General features: G+C 37.3%; 1 protein-coding gene across 5 annotated transcripts in view; it reads right to left on the bottom strand.

Moving 5' to 3' along the window:
• Window positions 1–22,463, bottom strand: part of DPYD (dihydropyrimidine dehydrogenase) — a 353,009-nt gene that overhangs the window by 189,545 nt on the left and 141,001 nt on the right. For all 5 annotated transcript variants that reach the window (XM_042030116.1, XM_042030118.1, XM_042030120.1 and 2 more), the window contains one exon: window positions 462–569. In XM_042030116.1, coding sequence (XP_041886050.1) covers window positions 462–569 — 108 coding nt within the window. The remainder of the gene's footprint in view (window positions 1–461; window positions 570–22,463) is intronic.

Here is a 22,463-nt window from a genome sequence, read left to right as displayed (position 1 = left end):
AGGAACAAGTGCCGATTTAAATGTGTCTGTAAAACCTGCAGCACGTGACTTGGGATCAAGTAAAAGAATTTATCAACAGTCTACAAACCAGCTGCTTATATAGGTCAGAAACACCTTCCTTAATATCAGATTTTTTTCAAGACCATCTTATATATGCTATTTTTTCAAGATACTTTATACAAATGTGAAGCTTTTGTCATCTTTTGAATATAACTCAAACTAACAAATATAACGTGTTAGGAGAAATTATTTGCCATATGCTTAGATTTGTATATATGATCATTTAGTTTATAATCTCTGGCACTAACTTTCCTGACCATGACAAGAGAAACCCCCATCCCAGACACATTCAGTGGAAGGTACTTTGTAACTGGATATGCTGCTGTGTAGACAGTTGGATATATTAATAACTGCCAATGACTTATTGAATGTGATTACAACAAGAACAGAGTATCACACACCTGGTTTACTTGCCATTGCTACCAGAGGTAAGAAGTCTTTAGATGTGTAGAATCCTTGATTCATTCTCAGTCCTTGGAATATACTGTCTCTGTTTGGTTCTGGCAAACCTGAAATAGATATTTTATGGCACACCAGAATTACACAGGAAATTTTAATGATCCATATATATTTTGAATTACACATACATTCTCAAAAACATCATCAATACAAGCACTTTTACAAACCCTTGGATGTTTCCAAAAGAGTATCACACATGACCACATTTGTAGTCTGCAGCTTATATAACTGGTGATTGTTTAATAGTACAGGCACTTGAAAATCAGGTTATTGGATAATGTGTGTACTCATATAACTCGTAACAAAAATGCAGAGGGGAAAGGATTAGAGAGAACGGGTTGCAAAAGCAGGTAATACAAATGAGGCAGTAACAAACAGCTTAACTGATAAGGGGAAGAGGAAAAATAGCAGTGCTGTAGATCTGATCTGTGAGTACTTGTATGCCATCATTTTTTGCCATTCTTGATTATTTTCTCAAAACCTCAAAGTCTTGATTGGCTGACATTTATTCCTAGTTATTAAAAGCACACATTTAGACAGAATCTGTAGGATGCAGACAAGGATTTACTTCACAACTATTAATAGCAACAAATACCTTTCAGTTAAAGGAAAGCAGCAAAAAGCATCTTCCAATTACCAAAGAACAACATCTCATTTCTGTGTGAATGGTTGGACAGCACAAAAAGCCAGCCCAGCTGACACACCAGTTAAACCGTTTTACTCATGCAAATGCAATCAGGATATTTTCAACAGTCTCAACTTTCACATTTACATCTAAAACCCCAAAATATTATCAAAAGTATGTTAATTAATAATTAAATACTGAAATGAAGTAAATGTCAACAATTTTTCTAAGAAAATACACTAGAACTGAGGAATCCTCACAGCAAGCACGAAGAACTGGAGCATACAGAGCAATCTGTGTTCCCCCCATTCTCAGGCATGGGTGGCAGCAGAATAGTATTTCTCCTCTTTGAGACATACTGGTCTGGAAAATCCTAATAACAAAATGTTGGCATCTATAATAATGCAGGATTGCACGTTAAGGTGTGCTCTTCCAAGCAGGGAAGGTTTGGGGTCTTTTTGTATTAATTAAGTAGCAAAAATCTGTCTCATTACAGTGTACAACCAGAACTAAGTAATGAGAAGTCTTAGTACTTTTTCATGAGCTACCTATATGAAGGAAGTTTTTTAAAACCTCTAGAACTCTGAATGAAATTATTATAATTCTAGAAAAATAAAATACATTTTTAGATTTAATAGTTTCAGTGAAACAAAACAAAATACACTCTCAGTGAATTCAAAATGCTTACAAGCCAAAAAGCAAATAAAAAAATCCTGAAATTTGATCTATATTTATAAAGAAAATCATGACTCAGTTGCTGAATACCTGACTTTAAAACCAACACTGATCTATAGTTGGATATTGAGAAAAATAAGGTTAAAAAATACTAGCACATCCTGAACTTCAAGACCTTTGAATGCTGTACCTTCTGGGTAGACTGGAATTTCAGCTAATGAATAATGAATAATGGATATCTTAAGAGGCTGCCAGAAATTCTTAGTACAATATGTAAAATGCATTAAAGAAACTATTTTTAAAAGGGCATAGATTTTCCTCTATGTATATATTGCAAAATCATCTATGGAAAGAGTACCTCAGAAAAAGCTCTCAGTGACTGCCTGCAGGCAGAGGACTATTTCTATTGAGATATCCATAAACCAACTCAGAGGCCTCAGTCTACTCTTGGGAGAAACACTCTTGTCGTTAGTGAGATGTACAGCCTGCATTAAAGATAATTTCTTTTCTATCTAATGTGTATCTCCAAACCCAAGGAGAAACCCTCACAAATATTTTTTCCCCACTTATTTTTGCTGCTTTTATCATCTCCTAATGAAAACTATTTGGTCTCTAACAGCATCAGTAATTTGGCTCCCATAGGCTGAATAAGGAGTATAATAAAGGGAATGTTCCAAAGTTCTCGGTCCAGGTTCATTACTAGTTTGGTATCACCGAAATCAAAGGAGTTGGATTAGAATGCCTTGGATTCACAAACGTTTTGCCTGGCTGATATGACCAAACAGCTGCCAAAGAGGTCGTCAATATAAATGGCATTAGCTAAATATTTATTTTACTATTTTCATTTTCGTGAAAACTCCCTGAAAAAGTTTTGTGATATTTACATTTGAAGGAAATGCAGGGGATTTCTTAGCACAGATTCAAGCCCTTTGCTAAGCACCTGCTGGAAGTTGTATTGTACTGGATTCTGATGCATCGCCTTTTGCTGTTTAGGATTTGCCACTGTAATGACTGCATTTACTTTTGTTAAAATAGAGAGACTGAGTACTTCTTAAAGCCACTAGGCAAGCTAAGAAAGAGGCAGACTGAGGCAGACAGAGAAAGAGATCAAGAACAGATAAGATTCACTTTAGAGACACCATTTCATAATAAACATCCACCCAACAGAAGTATGTTTTACAGAGAGATCAAATATTGATAAATAGCCAACAGTCTCTTGGGAGAGAGAATATTTAACGAAAAAACAGCTGTAGAGGAAAAACACAGTTTTGAGCAAATGGTTTTAGAGAAGAAATAAAATTTAAAAAAAACCAGTCACCTAGGAAAGACACAATTTAGGTCAAAATAATGAACCAAGAGAAATACCCTTTGAAGATAAATCAGAGAGATCCTTTAGAAAAAGGGAATTCACACACTAATAGAAAATAGCCAAGAGCCACCAAAAAAAAAATGCTTAGAAAAATATGAGGTCTTTTCCCTGGCTTTTAGGCTGAAGCCAAGAAAGTCAATTGTCTGTTCTCTAAATCCACCTGCAAGCCATCTAAAAAGACTTTTTTATTTATTATTTGTTATTGATTGTTCTGAAACAATCTGTCAGTATTCCATACTTCCTGTCTTTAAACCACCTATATCAAAATCTAGCCATAACAATTATTTCCTTCCCCTTCACTGACGAACAACTCCTTTGAAGGGCAACCAAGAGGAGGCAGCTTAGAAAGGCAGCTCCCCTGGTGATGTTTGGATGGCCTCTGCACACCCTCATACAAGCAGAGGGCTAAGCTCAGCCCCTCATCTTCTGCAGCCAAAGCCCTGGACTTCCTCAAGCCTCAGCTCCTTTGCTTGCTGATAACAGGAAACAAGCTTCTGAAGCAACTGATATCCAAACCACGCAATGAAGCCTCATGGGCTGTGTAAAACTGCATTTACTAAGAATAGAGAAAGTAGAAATGTTGTGAAGATAACAGCTTGCATGACAGATCTAGTTCAACTTTGCAAAAGCTAACCTAGACAGTCCCAATCTGGGTCAGGTGCAGCATAGAAAGCAATTCATCTTGATTCCTGACCCTCTGGTTTGCTGTGCTCTGCCTTCCATCTGCAGGTGCTCCAGCTGCCTCTCAGTAGGCATCACAACTCGCTTTGCTTCTTTCCTTCATTTGGTCCCCACAACCCCTTCTTCAGTGTGCAATACCCCAGCACCAAAGTCTCTCCCAGTTATGCCACACCATATACTTTCCAAAGTCCTTAGCCCCTGTAATAGTGGCTTTGGAAAACACAGACTCTAACTTCCCATTTTTGTGTCCTTTATAGATACATATAAATATATACATGCACATATTAGAAAAAAACATCATCTGCCTCCTATCAAGATCTTGTACTCTCTATTCTCACAGTACTGATGCATGTCAATTTTCTCCATGCACAGTGTCAAGCCCATTGTTTCCTTTTAAAGAAAATTTAGATACAATTCCCTAGTCCAGTTGAGATATGAATTGCTAAATGATTAGAGCAAATTTGTCAGATATACATGGCAATATACCAGAATGATGCATAGACAATGTAAGGGATTGGCTTGCACAACAGGGCACCAAGTCCACTCAGCTGCTGCACCAAGTAAATCCAGGCATGTCAACACATCAATCAGCTAAGCCTGCTACTACTGTAACTATGAGCCTGATCTGGAAAGGGAGACTAAAGCAAGAGTACAGGCACTGCACATCTATCTCCTATTTTGATCAAATCCCCTCTTCCCAGAAACAGCTATCCTTCTGAGCCTGAACCTACTGTTAGGATTACTTAAATCTGACATGGTTGGGCAAATTTGCAGTTTCAAATTAACTTCTCAACTGATCTTAATAACTGACATAGAAAATAAGCCCTTGTCCTTGATAAGGGCCAAATGTAGTTTTCACTGGCAGCTGACTGAAAACACATCTCCAGACACACCAAAAAAAACCCCAAAAACCACCAAAAAAACCCAAAACAACAACAAAAAAAGGAGCTGAAGGTGAAGTGTAAATATTCAGTAGCCTACAGGGACAAAACTAACTAGAGCACTATTTTTTCCTGGTTTTCCTCCCATTGAACACTGAAAAATTTTGTTGTCTTCATTTTTAATTGTGATAATACTGAATTTTGCTGGTGAATGCAAACTATGTTTGAAAATACCATGAGTTACCTTTTAAAAGTGCAGACACTTTGTACATTTTTTATACTCAGTCTTTCAAGTTTGTTTTGAAATGACATTGCATTCATAAATTTATCCAAATTCAATCAAAAAAACCCCAAATAAAATGTGATTGACTGGCTATGCACATTCCTTTTTCTAACTTTTAAAACAAGGAAGCCAAATATCAAACCCCATTCACCAATTTATGGATTTTTTTTTAATATTCTCTTGCCATACACATCTGGAGCTAGAAAGTTAGAGGACAAGGACATCTTTCCACCTTTTACCATATCCATGCTTATGTTTCAGAGTTAAACCAGATTTCAAAAAATCACATTTACAAGGAAAACTCTTCTTCTGTCCTTCACAGCCTCCATTACAGGAAATCCTAGGACTGGGTGGAAAGCCTTTAACTGTCAGATAATGAGAATGAAGAGAAAAATCCATGAATCTCATACAAAACTGGAGAGAAGAAACAAAGGATTGATCACCTGAATATCTGCTCTGGTGGCAACGCAATTCTTCTGAAATAATATCCAAGAGGCCAAGCCTAGACAAGCTGAGTCCCATCCTGCTCATCAGCACAAGAAACTTGAGCACAGTCTAGCGAGGAGGCAGCACAGATTCTGCACCAGCAGTTCCTCACCTTTGGCCGGGAATAGGCTATGCCCCTTCATGTGTCCTGGGCAAAGGAGCCATGGAAGGCTGATGGCCAGAGACTGATGTGAGTTTTAGAGAGGAAATGACATGGTCTGATAAATTAGTTTTGTTAACAAAGTTTGTTTAATTTTTTTAACTTTCTTAAAAGGATGCACTAAAGTAGATACAGAGCTAAGGTAATTGCCCTCTTAAGGTAAATTCTAAATCCACCATTTGTCTTCTGAAAGGGTCCTTTTGAATTAACAGAAAAGCACCATTTTTTCCCGTGACAAAGCACCATTTTGTACCTGCCTTTTTACACACTGGGTGTTCCAACCTGCTCCTTGTGTTCCCATACAAAAATATTTCAGATGTAGCACGTCTGATGACATTTAACACTTGCCCAGAGACTTGCAGCTACAGGTACCATATGGTTAGACTGTGACTACAAAGATACATGGCACACTGTGAAATCCAAGTGCATAAGCACTGCTTTAATATTTCTGAATGCTCTGATCTTCTTGAACAAGTCTTGTTTGTGGGCTGGGGAACTGGAGATCAAAATCTATGTATTTAAAACAGTTTTATTTAATGTCACACAATCCATGATATGTATAAACTGGACCATGAGTTTTAAGTATGTTGAAGTATTTTCTTGAACAATAACACTGAAACTGCAAACTTTCATAACTGTCAAATTTACAGTTTTACCTAGACATGATAGAAACTACTTGTATGCATTGGGACATCCTCTACCGATTTGTTTCTAAGAAGCCACATTCACTATATCCATACTACTAACATTGCTGTCCATTCATCAATACTGCACACTTTAGAAATGAACTATATTGAAATGAATAATCCAAATATGGTAGTTAAGCTGTGCCACACAGCTGATTATACTAAACACACCACTACAACTCATGCTATGACATTCACCATGCATGGAACAGACAACCATTGATACCTAAGAGCTACTCTCTCTACAGTTTTAAGGGTTTGATACTGGGCATCTAGTCTTTCAGAAAAGTTGCAAATACTCTGCAGTTGCTCAGCTTTTCTCAAGGTCAGTCCATCAGTGATTAACACTTTAGTAAATACTTTTGAGGCTCGTATTTGTAAACAATCCCTCTCATTTTGCTGGAGATTTTTTTATGGGGACAGCTTTGTTACTTCCTGTTGTGAGGTTCAATACAGTATGTTTTCTAGGTGCTTGATTTTTTTTGATTTTTTTGTTTGATATGTATGTCGATGGAGATAAGTGTTTTAATTACTTTTTTAATGTCTATGCTTTTGTATTTTCTCCCTCTCTCCCTTTATTTCCTGCTGTTGAGATTACTGCCTCATCTCCACAGCAGGTGGCTCCTTCAAATTTGTTTTCTGTGTAAGCCTGGTAGATTAATTTTGTAATATAACTGCTCCTTTTCTGTATTTTTTATTAATGATTTATTTTCATTGGAAGAGGAATGCTTGCAAGATTTTTAGGAGTAATTCCCTAATGATGGCTAAAGACCTCATTCACAGAAAATTAAAAGTAAAGGGAAAAAAGTAAAAGAACTACACTAGGGTTAGTCTTCTCTTACCCTCTTAGAATGAACAGTGTGTAAAGCATATGTGAAAATACCCTTCACATCTACCAGTGTGAGCCATACACAGCTGCTGCAGTGCATTCTAAATTGAACACCTATATCCATACCATGGCTTTTAAAAACATCTGAATAAGTAGCTGAACCTGGAAGCAATGCAGTCTGTAGGTCTCACACCTTACTTTTTTGCTAAATTAGACACAGAGACAAGTGTATGAACTCTTGCAAATGGTATCAAAATAATAGGAATGAAGGAGTCAGATTATTTAGAACTAAATTTGGTTTTATAATCCAATTTCTCTTTGATTATCAATTGTCCAAACCCAGTTTAGAGGTAGCCAAAATTCACAGGAGCTAGACATCAGAAAGTGCAGATGGGAATCACAGGCAGAATTGAGAATCAATCCATGTGAGTGATGGAAATTAGGATTATGACAACACAATCAGTGTTACCTGTCTGAGCATGGGATACAAAACACTGCAGCCTTGTGGTCTGCCCTTGCAACATTTAGTGATCCCATGATCAGATCAGACTGACATCTAATGTCGACCAAAGTGTCCAAAGGTGAACCGTAACTCATTAGCCCCATCAGATATAGACTCCACCCCAAATTTGATTTTATTGTAATCAGTCCAGCCTTAGACAAGGCTTTAGACTACCCTCCACTGCCTACCTCCAGTCTTAATTGCTGTTTTTAATTTTATTATGGTCAACATACGGGACCTGCACTTTGAAATTTAATGGGGTAATACTCAAGCATGACTAAAATAATGTATTTTAATGAAAAAACATCTGTGTTTCAAGATGGTAAAACAAAGACCTGGAGAAATTATGTAATAATTGTTCAAATCTCAGTATCTGGCTATTCAGGCAAGCACCATGAAGATTTTGAACTCAAGGTTTTGAGCATTTATCCTCTAAGAGAACTCTTAAAATGCATACCTCAGAACTGAAGCATACTGTATCACTAAGTGTTTTTAAAACATAATTCTTTAAAGGACACGCTAGAAGAAGTGATACTAGGTTGTACAAACAAATACAGATTTCTAAATTAAGAAACAGATGGTAATTCTAGCCTTTCTTCTGTGTTTGGAAACTGATACTTAATGTTCACCATATCTGAAGTAATCGAGTTGAGGATGCTAGGAAGTTAGCTGGTAGCCCCAGCAAATGAACTTGCTGGAATGTGAAGATCACTGTGAAGTAAACCTTATCACAGAAAAGGATGAATGCAGATATCTGCTTACCTTCCCTCTGGTTCTGTTCTGCCTGTTGTTGTTTATTGTAGGACTTAAAGCACTGAAACTGTTTGCTATGAATCTTGATTTGTAGAACATACGAGTTCTGTAAATTGTAATACAGAGTAACTGAAGAAACATCTGCTGTAAAAAATAAAGTGGAATATTGCTGCAAACCTTTCTTAACTCATCTTGGTAACATTTATTATACTGGCGACAAATTTGAAAAGGTCACTAGTGAAAATGCATTTAGCAGTCTGAGTCCAATCCATCTCTACCACAAGAATGTATCATTCCACCCAGGAGCAGAGCTTGTTTCAGTCTGCTTACAATAGAGCTAAACTGGATTTTAGTCCTGGCTGGAATTTGGTCACTTCTCACCATGGACTTGAGCTGTCATTTTTCAGGAGCATTCTTGAACCAGGAATGCTGAAGTTTCAGATCTGACATGCTAATGTTGTCAGTTCCTTCCCCTCTTTCTTCTACAAGTTTGTTCCTAGCAGTAACCTGCCAATGGAAAGACAGGGGGCTGTGTTTCCTCCAGACACCACCCAGATAATATTTGCCAGTGGGATACACTGCACCACCCTAGAGGAAAAGAAGCTAGACCTAGCGCTTACTCGTGTTCAGTAAACACTGCTGAAGTGGCCACAAAGCAAGATCACCTCCTCAGGGACCATCTAGCAGTAACTTGAAGGACACACAAAAATCTATCATCTCAGAAACTGTATGTCACAGTGAAGTGATTTTTATACAGCACAGAAAATCCAAATATGCGGAAGCAAAAGCAAAATAAACTGGATGGTGAGACTGGGAGTAACAGACTCCTGAAAAGAAAGCAGAAAATATTACCACACCTGTTTGCAATGGAACCAATGTCTTTCCCCAAGCAGACTCATTATAACTTAACTGTCTAATATGCCCTGTTTATAAGCAGTCATGCTGCTATACTGAAATAATCTAAGCAAATGAAAATTTACAAAGGGAAAATCAAACAGCACAGCAAAGATGTATTCATATGTCTCCCCATTTCAAAACATGGGGAAAAATCTTGAAAAGCTGGATCAATAGTGGCTACATACAATAAATAGACAGGGAATGGATATGAGAGCAATGAGAATGGAAATGAGAGCAAAACTGGTGATAAACATTCTCAAAGAAAAAAACACAAATACTTAGTTGGCATCAAGAAGAAAAACAAATACTAGGCCTCTACAGTATTGCAAAGCAACAGCTGAAAGAACCAAACCATCAAAGGCAACAAATTCATCCTGTAGAAATATATGAGGACTAATTAATTAATTAATAATCTGGAATAACACCTTTCTTAGATCACAGGCACTGCACAGGAAGAAGTTGCAATGAGATATACTGAGACAACATCAACTTATATTACCTAAAAGCAACCTGCATTTTTGATATATTAGGAATATAATAGACAATAGGTGGTATCTGTGTTTGAAATCTAAACACTGATTTTTATAATATTGTTTCCTAAATTTGGTGGAATAAAGCAGCAAAGAATCATAGAAATATCTAACTACAGCCATTTCTCCACAACTATTCCTCTGTTTCACACTACTTCCATAGCTCCCATTCTGTTTCAATATAGTGACCATGAAACAATAGGCTGAGTCAACCACAGCTTTGCACCCTGTATAATTGGATCTATATTAAATATTTGTCAAAACTTACTTCTCTAGGAAAAAAATCCCACAAACTAAGTAATATTTGCAAAATACAGCACAGCACTTTCCAGTCATTCCTATTTTCAAAACATTACAAGGATTCATCTTTTCTTTTTTCATATGTAGAAGTCTTCAGTGTAACTCAGCAAGGTCTTCCAAAAGCTAATGAATGATTAGCACTCTGTGAAATTTCAAATAGGAAACAAATATTTTTTCCCAGTTCTTTGTTAATATATTATATTGTCTCACCTTAAATCTTAGCATGTTTATATACTGGTTTTGTCCACATGAAAGAACAAAAGGATGCTATAAAACTTATTCAGTAATTACTCCTGTGTTGTTCCGCCTACACTGCATTTTTTACTCATTTCAGGTAAACCATCTCTACATATATTTTAAAATGATGCCTCAAGAAAAGACTTTTAAATGTTATTCATTATCCTGCAGCACAGATCTACAACTGAAAACCTATCATCAGTGCATTCTGATGAAAAGGTAATAATTACATCTTTTTTTTCCCTTTTTCTACAGCACAATATTTGACCTACGATAAAAAAACCCATCCTATCAAATTTCCATTTATTATTTCTACCTGAAGGGCTTTGCCAGCTCACACAAACATAAATCTCCATTTGTCAGGTTTAAACTGTACCTGTCCCAGATGCTATGAGACTTCATAGCTCTTGTCCCTCAAAAATTACCAAATAGCATCATGCAACATAACCTCCCTGCAGCCTCCCCTGACCCTTGCAATCAATAATATCCATAACCTGTGTGGCAACAGTTAAGTAGTACAGGAGCCGTGCACTATCCCAGTTAACCACATTGAGCTGTGATACTCAAATCTGCTCCCTTGTGTCTGCTGTGATCAATTTTAATCTCTGCACCAAGAATAAAAGAACGCAGCCCCTTGTTTCCGAATTCATCTGAAACGGATGTTATAGATTTGTAGGTCTGCACAGGAGCTGTGGGTTTAATACAACCAGCAGCTCAAGGAAAGAACACATCTAAGCTATCATTCATTCTCATTACCCTCAGTGCATTTTGGATCTTCAGAAGCAATAAGAAACACAGGAAAATGCACATGTACTGACTTTAGGCAAGCTGATTTTGTTAAAATAACATCAGGTAACTGTTCTTTGCTAGAGCTTTATGCATTACTGCCAGGTAAGCTGGAGGTCAGTCTTTCCATTACAATTACTTTGCTTAAAGGTTTATGAATAGGCTGCCAATATTAATTTCTTCTGGAAATGTGTCATATACAGTAAATTAAACAGAAATTCCCTAGAAATAATAAAGCCTAGCTCTGCTGAGTTAAAAAGAAACAATTATTTCAGAAAGAAAGAATAAATCAGGTTTCTGATGGTATTTGTTCTCTCATCTCCAAACTAATTTTTAAATAAAAGCTGGCAATTTTGCCAGCCAATTAGACTAATTAGACAACGGCATCTGAATGTAGAACAGGAAGAGAGTAACTTTAGAAACCTACTCCAGTAGAAAAAGTGCTTTTTGAATCTGTCACACTACCAGAATTCATGTTTCCAGAGTTCTCGTAACTGCATATTTATAGACTTGGTTATATTGGCTCCTCATCAGCAGCTCCAGTGCCATGAATCATCTATCAAAACATTTGAGAAGATTTTCTTACTCATTTCTTTAAAGCAACATTCTGAAGAGACACTTTCAACATGATTATGCTCCAGTGTTCACTATCAATTATGAAAAAAAGCACACAGTTTTATAATTGCAGGTGAATAATAAGTATGTGTCATCAGAGGCTTTATCTTCTCAGATTGTCACACACTGTGTGTCAGTACAGAATACCCTGCAACAAATATGACATTCTTGTAACATGATGGAGGGTCAACGAGCTTTCTCACTCACGTGATTTACCCCCTACACATCAATATCCTTATCATTAAGTACATATTTATCTCCCTTTCCTTTTAAAGGCAACTGTAGTAAGGAGTTTCATGTAAATATTCTGTTAAAGTGATATTCTCCTACACAAGTAGATCAGCTCAGAAACATTACAGCGACTGCACAGCTACCCCTTCATACTTTCACATACTGGAAATAACAAAGCAAGTTCATACTTTGACCAACTCCTATTCTGAGTAAGGGTAAATGACAGAAAAAACTCATGAATTGTCCTAAGTTTTTTTAATCTATTAATTAAATCTGAATTCCTTTCTCAACAACAACATATACGGTATTTCATATAAAATTTTACTTAAAAGACAGAGTGTCTTTATTAACTAATTTTCATCAAATGCCTGCATTGGGCACTTCTCATACTGCTGACAGGGCACTAAATCTGAGACTTTGGGTCAGAAATATAGTGCAGTGGAACCTCAGATGCTTTATGGTTACTATCTAGAAAACAGAGAAATGGTGGTGCACATCTCCAAATGCCTCCTCAATGACCAACAGTCAGGAACATGAAATGAAACACGGTCACTGAAGATCATGGGTCAGGTACTTGGCTTGTAGGTTCAGATACCTGCACAGGCGTGCACAGAAGCTTCCTCTTCCTCTTAAATTTATGCTCTTGGTGGGGAAGAAAAACACCCAAAATGGGAAATTTATACTTATGTTAAGCAGCAAATTTTTGTGATACTTAAAGCATCAGTGAGGTAGGACTGTATGTCTCTTTTCACTCCATGAAGAGATGGCTATGACACGTGTCAGGAAGTTAAAACAAGACACCTCAAATTACCTGCAGTGATGGTGCAAATACTCCCAAGGGAGCATGTATTTCCTCTGACATGGCATTCAACCCATGCTAACACCAACCAAGGCACACAAATTTACCTGGGAGTGAGCCTGAATCCTTAATGCCTGCTTGGTGCACATTTTTGTATTTGCAGTACTACAACAGGAAGAGTCTCTCCCAAAAGAGTTTCAAATGGTAACAAAAACCAGATCAATAAATAGAAAATCATATTACACAGTCCCACTAGGTCTCTCTAACAAGGATTTCTCCCTGAAATGTTCATGCTTGTCTAGTGCTGCTGCTTTTAATCCTTTCACACCAGTGGGTCCTACATGCTTGCATTAGTGCTAATGTAAAACAAATGAACATTTTATACAAGGATATCCACTCTCCCCAAGTAAAGTGGTTAATACCAAAGTAAGCTTTAAGAATGCAAATTATTTTCCCTGTGTGGCTGAAAAACTACATGAGTTGTTAATTTAAAAATTATTAGCATATAAAATCATTATTATCTCTGCAGTTAATGTACAGTTCACTGACAACTTTTTGGACCATTACAATTAAGAAAGGCAGCATCTTTAATGAAGTTACAAAACGCATTGTTTATTAAATAGCAAATTGTATCTTTAATTAATTTAAATATTATAATCCGATGAAAAATTATTTCATAAACCTCAAGACAAATTATGTCAGAGATGGAGTATGCATTTTGTTCCCCTATGAATCCTAAGCAGCACTTTCAATTTGCTCACATGTTTCTGTTGTATGCAAATCTGCTCTTGAAATTGCTTTCAAGTGCCTAAATCCAATGGCACTAGCATAAATCTAAGATGCAGTTTGTGCTATTCTTTCTTTTTTAAAAAAGATTTAATTTCTTGTCAAACGTAGAATTTGGCAGTTCTAGTAAATGCAGCTTTTCTATTAATCCATCAGAAGAAAACTGAGAACAGATTTCTGTGAGAGTCACAAAACCAGGCTCATTGAAATATAGACTATTTGGGGATCTACTGAATTATATCGATTTGCTGTTGTGTTTTGAACTAAAAGGTAACTTTTGTTCAAAACTGTCAAAGGCTTTGAAAACATGCTATAATGCCAACATATAAGCACAGACTAAGCTAATTTTAAATATTCTTTTTTTTTACTTTACACAAATTAATCTCTGCACACTGTCAAGAAACTTTTTGCTCTCTGTCCATAGTTAGACTTACCTGCTTGATATGCTCGCCACTATCTGAAATGGCTGAGAGCTGCACAATTAAAGAAAAAGTTTAGCTGTTCACAGCATTAGGCTCTTCATTGCACTTTGGACCCAGCCCAGACCAAAGTCAGTATTAAAATGTATTGATTTCTGGATCACTAAGACAAAATTAATACATTCAACATCAATTATGTCAACATCAACTTGCCACTGAATATTTTGACAGTTTGGAAACCCTCAGTTAGCTATCGGACTTTCCTGGGCTAATCAATAAATTGGGAAAGCTGATATTATATTCAATTTCTTTATGCTAAAACATTGCCACATTCTATCTACATCTGCTTTACCAGAAATATTTTCTGTGCAAAGCATGAAGGAGAAAAAACTCTTCGGTGTAATATTATAATAGTAAAACTGAAGTTTTAACAAGCACCAAACTTTTTTTAAAAATCTTCTGACAGTAGTAAAAAAATTGATAAATTACATAATTACATGCAATTATAAAATACAACCACAGATAACATGTTTAGAGTTGAAATAAAAATACGCAGATCAAAAGATAATAAACTTGCTTACTTTCACATTTGTACAAAAGTTTTTGAACACAGAAACCCATCTAGAAACATAATTGGAATTCTCTTGTGACTACCCATGTGCCAGAAGAAAATTCTAGCAGGGATTTGTAGGCAAGTTGGGTAGTGAAAATCAGATACGTTTGTGAAAGCACTCACAATAAAATCAAGTTTGAAAAAGGTTTCCCTGCAGAAATCTGACATTAACTGTAACACAGTTACAGGTGTTAAGGACCAAACAGGACAGTACTTGAAACAAACTCCTTCCTAGGTGTGCACCTAAATACTCTCATTGATTTGGGCCTAAGTACCTTCGGGACCCATCCCTTGTCTGCCAAAAGATCTGTATGTCTGTACATTACTGATGCAGAGGAAAAGAACCTCAGGAGTGCCAGGAGACTTTCAGAGCAAGCATTCTTATGTATTCTGAGATGTTCAAAACTGGATATGGTCCTAGGCAACCTGCTCCAGCTGACCCTGCTTTGAGGTAGGGGGCTACACTAGACAATTGCCAAAGGTCCCTTCCAATTATTTTACAATTCTATGAAATATGCCCTGGTTGAGGTCCTAAGCCATGGAAAGATTTCTGAGGTTTTCATCTGCGATTTAAAAAATCCACTACTACAGTTAAGTAAAAGAAAAGTATTCCCTATCAGGTGACCAGACACTCATAGAACAGAGAAATCAACAGCAGGTATGCTTCCATCAGTTACAGAGCTCTCCTAGCCAGTGGCAGGGTACCAGGAATCAGACCCCTTCTTCCTCCACCCACGCTACAAAGAAACAAAGCTCAGCCATGGAGAACTAGAAAACACAGATCTCACACAAGGGTCGAGAGCTAATTTCTGAAATGTCTTCCCTCCAAAACCTCCTTCCATCCTTCTAATTAGTACCACACATACTTGTTCGCAGAAAGCACATCTTACTACACAGTCCCTTTTCCTAGTAAGTGATGGAATTGGGCTTGCCTTATTCAACAAAATGACTCAATAATCTTGTAAAATCAGAGTGTAGGAAAAGGACAGTGACTTTAAACCAAAAACTGAATACAATTTTCCTCCATTCACAGATGATTTCAGTCGTTAGCATTTAAAAACAACTCAAATATCACTACCTACAGCTGTGGATGTTTGCAACATGTAACAACAGTAATTCTACCTCTCATGTCATTTTATAACAGGTTACGACTGATACTGATCAATGCTGGAGCTTCCTTAAAGTCCATGTAAAAATCCCACCACACAGATGGAAAAACTTGACTTGTACCTTCACTGCCCTATTGATAAAATTATCTTTTAGAAGTGCAGCATAACCAAATCAGTTATATGGAACCAAGACTTTTACACCAGTACTTTAAATTATAAATTAGTTTTGCTTTACATATAAAATTAGACATAGAATGACTTTAATTAACCTTAGCAACAACAACAGTTGTGTGAGGAGAGACTCAGATAAACAGAATCGTGTGCTAAAACAAAGTCTACCTCTGATTCTGCATTCTTTATTTCTGATTATAGTATACATATAAATAGAAAACAAGTATTGACTTATGCATTCAAATGCAAAATCAAATCTGCATGTTGAAGGTAGAGCATGTGGGATGAAAGTTTGTTAACCCTGCACTGACAACCACATCACCAAGCATACGCACAGATACAGCTCCATACCTTTAAGTACATGTCTTTCCAAAAGCTCATGCTCTCCAATTTTTGGAGGGATGGATTATGATTATAATAACTCTTGAGCCTAAAATTAAATGCTGAGCAGATATACATTTATATATCAGACAGCTTTTTTTTTTTTTTTTTTTTTGCCACGCTCATCTCTATCGCCAACTTAACAGCAAAGAAAAAAGCCATTTTCAGAGACTCATAGCTCAGGGAAAAAATAATGAATTAAGCCACATTTCAGAATATCTGAACAAAAAAACTGTTGAAGGGGCAAGAAGTGAAACAGTTTCTAAATGCAGTCCTTGCAAGATAAAAAGATATTAATGTTGAGGTGCTATAGGGGAGGTTTTGGAGACTGCACTATTTACTTATTCATTCATTCAACCATTTACACAGATAGTTTAGAATACTGGGCTGAAACCAAAATTCCTAATTGCATAAATTTTATGGAATGGGGGAACATTTATTAATAAAGGGTAAATCATACATCCAACTAAACACCTGGGAAGAAATTAACAGAACTGTGCATTCAGCAAATGAAGCCATCAGAAAGACGCCATAAACAGAATGCTGTTGTGACACTGAAGGAAAAAAAAGGAAGAAAATATAATATTTAAAATTTTGGAGGCCTTGTAATTAAATGTATAGCAGATGTAATGCAGAATTTCTGACAATACATCAAGATCCATAAACTTTATCAAATGTAGGTATTGATATTATAGCAACACCTTCCTATTTTCATTGCATGCAGAAATGCAAATCAGGTAGGCAGACAGCAAGCCATACTCTACGCTTGGCTGCATGAGTTATTTTGATACCAAGAGTAACAAATAGCACTTACTGTTTGTAGCACTTTCTATTTGCAAGGTGCTACACAAACAGTCAATCCTCAAAATATCCAGGATCCAGATAAGAGATCAACATTTATCCCTGCATTTTACAGATGTGCAAAGAAATGTAAGTGATTTGCTGAGGACCATAGAATAGAAGCAAGGTTGTGATGGCTCTTAGGCAATTCCCATAATAAGATTTTAAAAGGCTTGAAGAGTGGATTTTCTATAACTAGAACCTTTATGGTGTGTGAAGCATGCAGAATACTTCCTGCCTCCAACCCTGCTAGTGCAAGCATTGTCTGAACACTCATCTCCTTGAAACTGGAGCAACACAAACCACCCGTGCACCACACAGGAATCAAGGTGCTGAGAGAAAGGGAGCAATGTCCCTGCAAGGCCACTCTCTATGGTCTTAGAAAGGCCTTGTGGACCAAGAGAGCTGCTCAATTACTAGAGACAGGAATCAAGCCTCTGACATCTATTAATTATTGTAAAATGCTTGGTTTTGCAACTATTTTCCCCTTCCTTGTTTTAAGGAGATGGATTACACCTACAGACTGTGTCACATCATATTTTGCCAGTAGCCTGTACAGGCTTGACACAGGTAGAAAGATTCACACGTGTCAGTGGGCAGCTACTGCATCTTTGGGAAACATCTGATTGCTAATATTAAAAACCAAGGAATAAGATGCTGTCAAAGGGTTATTCAGAGAGTAAATCAAAATTCACACTTAATTAAAAGTCCCCGTTTCCACCGACTCCACACAGAGTAGTAAGAGCTCAGCTGCAGAAGCCGAGCGGGAGGTGACTCTTTAATGAACGGCGCATTTGAACGAGATGGTCATTTGGTGTCAGCACAGACAATGGCCACCTTTCTTCAGGATTACTACTTTCCACTATTTGACTTTTTTTGGACATGTCTAATTATATAGCTTCTCTTACCTGTCACCTAGCAACCTTAGCTGTGATTTAATTATGGTATTTTTTTAAAATCCCATAATATATTCACTGGCATAACAATATGCTTATTCTTTGAGTTGAATAAGTAACATAATCAAAACTGGTATAAAAATCCTCAGAATATACACATTTCCCCATCTTTTAACTTACTGCAGCTGACCAGCTAGGAGAGGTTTTTATATAAATACTTTTTTTTTTTTAACTTTTACATCTTATTTATTTGATACACATGACAATAGTTTACAAAGAACAGAAAGGATCAGAATTCAGTAAAACATATATTCCGTTCACGTGTTCATTTTCTTTAAAGAAAAAGCTGACATCTAGGTTATCAAAGGAAGAAAACTATTGAAAATGTGGCCAGAACAACTATATGAGCTTTTGTCTTATTTTAATCCTTCCCATTTTTATCGTCTTTATGGATAATTTCATGACTTTCAGATTTTATTTCCTCAATTTGCCTTTTTTCCCCAGTTTATTTATTCTATCTACTTTTTCTTTCTTTTTTTTCCTTAATTTTTTTCAGTTTCATTTCATTGTAGAAATTGTTGTCTCCCATTTTTCTACTACTGTCCTACTGTCTTCTCTCCCATTTATCTACTTTTTTTTTTTTTTTTTGAACCGTCCCTCATTTTGCTCAGGGTTTTCTCCTTCAGCCTTTCCTTCCCAGGCACACACCACGTGTTGTCTCTGGAGCAGCTGAAAGCAACAAGACTCAAACACAGCTTGCCTAAGGGCCCAGGGATTTGTCAGCTACAAGATGCTTTAGAGAAAATGTTTTCTTACAACTTATTTAGTGCCTCAAAAATGCCAGAAGAACTTAAAGTATGTTATGTTGGTTCTTTAAAATATAGATAATGTGTATTTAAAAAAACCCAACAAAAACCCCCAAACACTAACAAACAACAACAAAAAAACCCAAACCCACGCAACACCACCATTTTCTAGCCAAGCAGTAGGTAGGGTGGAGAATAATACTTTGTATTTGATTATTTTGAACTAATCTGTAGATTTCTGCAAGGCATCAGTGGGGTTGTGGGACTGCTTCACTGAAGGTGTTAAGATGTTGTAACAGCTGTTTATGACAGCATCTGTCCTTGACTGCTGTAGTGAAAACAGCGTGGAGATGGTATGAATACTCCTGATACTAGTGAAAAATATCATATATGGTAGATGTCCTACTGGCTTAAATTCTGTATTAAAAAGATACACAGCAAATTTTATCTTTTTTTTTCTACATGAAGTGCTTTAAGTAGTTTTTTCTTGATATCACTTTTCTCCAGTATTACCTGCTGTTGTACTGCAAGCATTTACTCTCATATTGAAATCCATGCCTGGTAAGGCAAAGTGGTCAGCCAACACTGTCTGTTGGGGTAAACCCCACATTTGCTCCCTATACAGAAGGCAAGCTTGCCCCTCAAGCAAACCTTGCTCATACTTCAGTCATTCAGACAGGACGCAGAGCAGGGCATGCGTAGTCACTCCAGACACTGCATCAGAGCTGTGCAGACATAGCCATAAATGCCAATGGAATTAATTACATTCTGTTAAGTGAAGTTTGTGCATAAGCTTTTGTGAGAACAAGGCTTAATGTTGTTTTTAACATAAAAACACTTTACAGAACTCCTCCCACACTTCTTAAAACTGCATCCCTAATTATGGAGTGTGGAGCTCTACTATAAGTGATTGATGTTGTTTTGTGTGTTGTTATGGAAACAAACCAAGTAGGAGTTTCTGATTTGCGTATAGAATTTAGAGTCAGATTTTACAGTAAATAACTAAGCTTTCCAGTGTATAAGCAACAACACCATATGGCCATTAATCTCCACCAAAAGACTATGTCCTCACTTGCCACTACTTTTTAAAACTAAGATCTTTCGAGGAAAAGGGCAAAAATCAATGGACCTGTTCCATCTTGTCACTGGTCAGTGAACAACAAAATGTGGTTGTCTCAATTAGGGACAGTTTATAGGTGTGAATATTTGACAAACTCACTCAAAACATTCAAAAGAAAGCAGTGTTTTAACCCATACTTGAATTGACAAATTCTGCAGCTCACAGGATGCCTGCTTGGGGATGCTACAGCTATACACAGGAATTTATAGAGTGGAAGTGCCAAATGAATGGAAAGTTCAAATGAATGACATATCTAAGTTAAAAGATAATAATTTTTGGTACTGAACATGCAGGATGTGGATACCTTCTAAACAGAAAAAAGGAGACCGGTGTTCCCCAAAGAGCTTACTATGCAATAAACAGAGGTTTGCAAAAAAGACTGCAAGTAAGTGTAAAAACAAAAGCCACAAGAAGAAGGAAAACATCAGAGGGGTATGGCTTAGTAAGAAAAAACAATGTTAATTTTGCTTCTGAGGAAGGCAAATGACCTAGATAGACCAGATGATGATTCCTGTCATAACCATTCTCCATTTGTACATATAGAGATGAACTTCTGCTCTGCATATCTGAATCCAGCCCTGCGCTGTGGCCGTCCTTTCTCCCGGCACCTGACAACAGGACCAACTATCCCTTTCCTTTGCGTCTGCTCTGTGGACTATTGCAATTCCAATAGAACCATCTCTTCCACCAAGAGGCATAACTGATTACTTTAGCTCTTACTTTGCACACTCCTGGACCCATTCCCAAGCAGATAAAAATGTTTAACCCAACACCCACCCAAAATGGAAGGTGTATTAATTTCCCAATGAACAGCAGTACCAAACAAACCTCTTGTAAACGTAGTTGTCACCAGTTCATACATCATGGCAGTCCAGTGGTTTCCTGACTTGTCTGCTTATTTTCCCCTTCTTGCAGTCATGCCAGAAGCACTCCTGGATTTGCCCAAAATCATTGTTACTAGCTCAAACATCCAGTAACCACTACAGTTCCCTGTCGAGCGCTATCAGACAGGCTTCAATTGGCCTTAGAGACATTCATCCTGATGAAGCCAAAACCCGTCCTGCCATAAAGGCCCATCTCAGCAAATCCCAGTCACAGAGGCTCCCTCATTTGGGTCCAAGGCATGTTCACCCCACAAATCTGCCATTCTAATATTGCATTCATTCCTTATTGAAAAGTCAGTCACTTCACCCCCAGAGGGCACGAAAACTTCCCTAACATCTCTGGAAGCAGCAGGAGAAGAATGGAAACTGCCCCAGCCCAGCTTCACTACCTCCTTATTCTGCCTTTGATTCTACCACTGATCCCAATTTTTGTTGCTCATATTTTTGCTCTGAGGAAGTGCAATGTCACTCTGGTTAGGGTGACAAGCTTCCTCACCCGTTCCTGACCAAAGTCACCTCTGCCTGGGAAAACACTAATAATAACTCTCTTCTGACATTAGATATTTATGCTGCCCTAGTGCCCTTTGTTGCATCCCGGGGTGATTTCTAACCAGGCCTTAATGTGATCCCATTAGTTATCTTCCAGCTTTGGGGACATCTAACATCCACTCTGTCTGAGTGTGTACAGCTATGGATATAACCCCTACAGGCCTCTGCTGCCTCCTCCTAACTCTTACTGATAATCCAGACATCAGGCTGGAATCTGGCTGAAGGGCATGGCTTAAATATCCTTCTTAGTGCACAGAACCACAGTTTGCGCCTCCTCTGAATAAGCAGTGCAGTGTCTTTACAAGGAAGCATTCAACAAGACTAGGCAAAATAAACAGCAGTCTTCTGTTTAGGCTTGTCTGCCTGACCCATGTGCTACAACCTTTGGGCCAAGTCTCTCCTTTCCTACCAGAAGGAAACAATGCCATTTAGATGGCACAGAAGGTAAATCGTAAAGACTGGTAATATTACAGAGGCAGGAATTAATATTATAAGCTGTTTCATAGGTGATATAATTGCAGTTATTTTTGACAATAAAAATCCATTGAAATTAGGATTTGAACTACATATAAATGTAGCCATTGGGCTGTGCTTCTACAGCCTCAGCTGAGTACTCAATTCTCATCCAAAAGTGAAACCAGGATTGAATAACCAGCAGCCAATGCTACTCCTCTATAGAAAGAATAACTAATACAGAGGGAATGAAATAAAAAGAGCTAGCAATGCATTTCCCCCCCAGCATATCAAGCAGGTTTTCATACGGAAGCAGTGGTCATCAATCACTACCTCATTACCAACCTGTCATCTGGGTTTAGGCTAAATGTATTCTGGCTTGCTGCCATACTAAATGTTCAATGAAACATCCTTAAGGCTCTCTACAAGTTCAGCTGAAGTCACACATGCTATACATCAAAAAGGAACATTAGCGTTATCATAGCTTAATAAATAGTGCCATTCTGGCAATGTAATCCTATGTTCTAGTGCTATCTTCCATTCCCAGTATTATACTGCTTAAGTAAACAATCTTGCTGTCTTGTGTGAAGTT

Source organism: Corvus kubaryi, unplaced genomic scaffold, assembly GCF_017639235.1.
Source record: "Corvus kubaryi isolate FWS band 111438036 unplaced genomic scaffold, C.kubaryi_AGA036_p1.0 37334, whole genome shotgun sequence".
Taxonomy (NCBI): domain Eukaryota; kingdom Metazoa; phylum Chordata; class Aves; order Passeriformes; family Corvidae; genus Corvus; species Corvus kubaryi.
The sequence above is the reverse complement of the archived record's forward strand: the minus strand, read 5'-3'. Positions and strand labels throughout refer to the sequence as shown.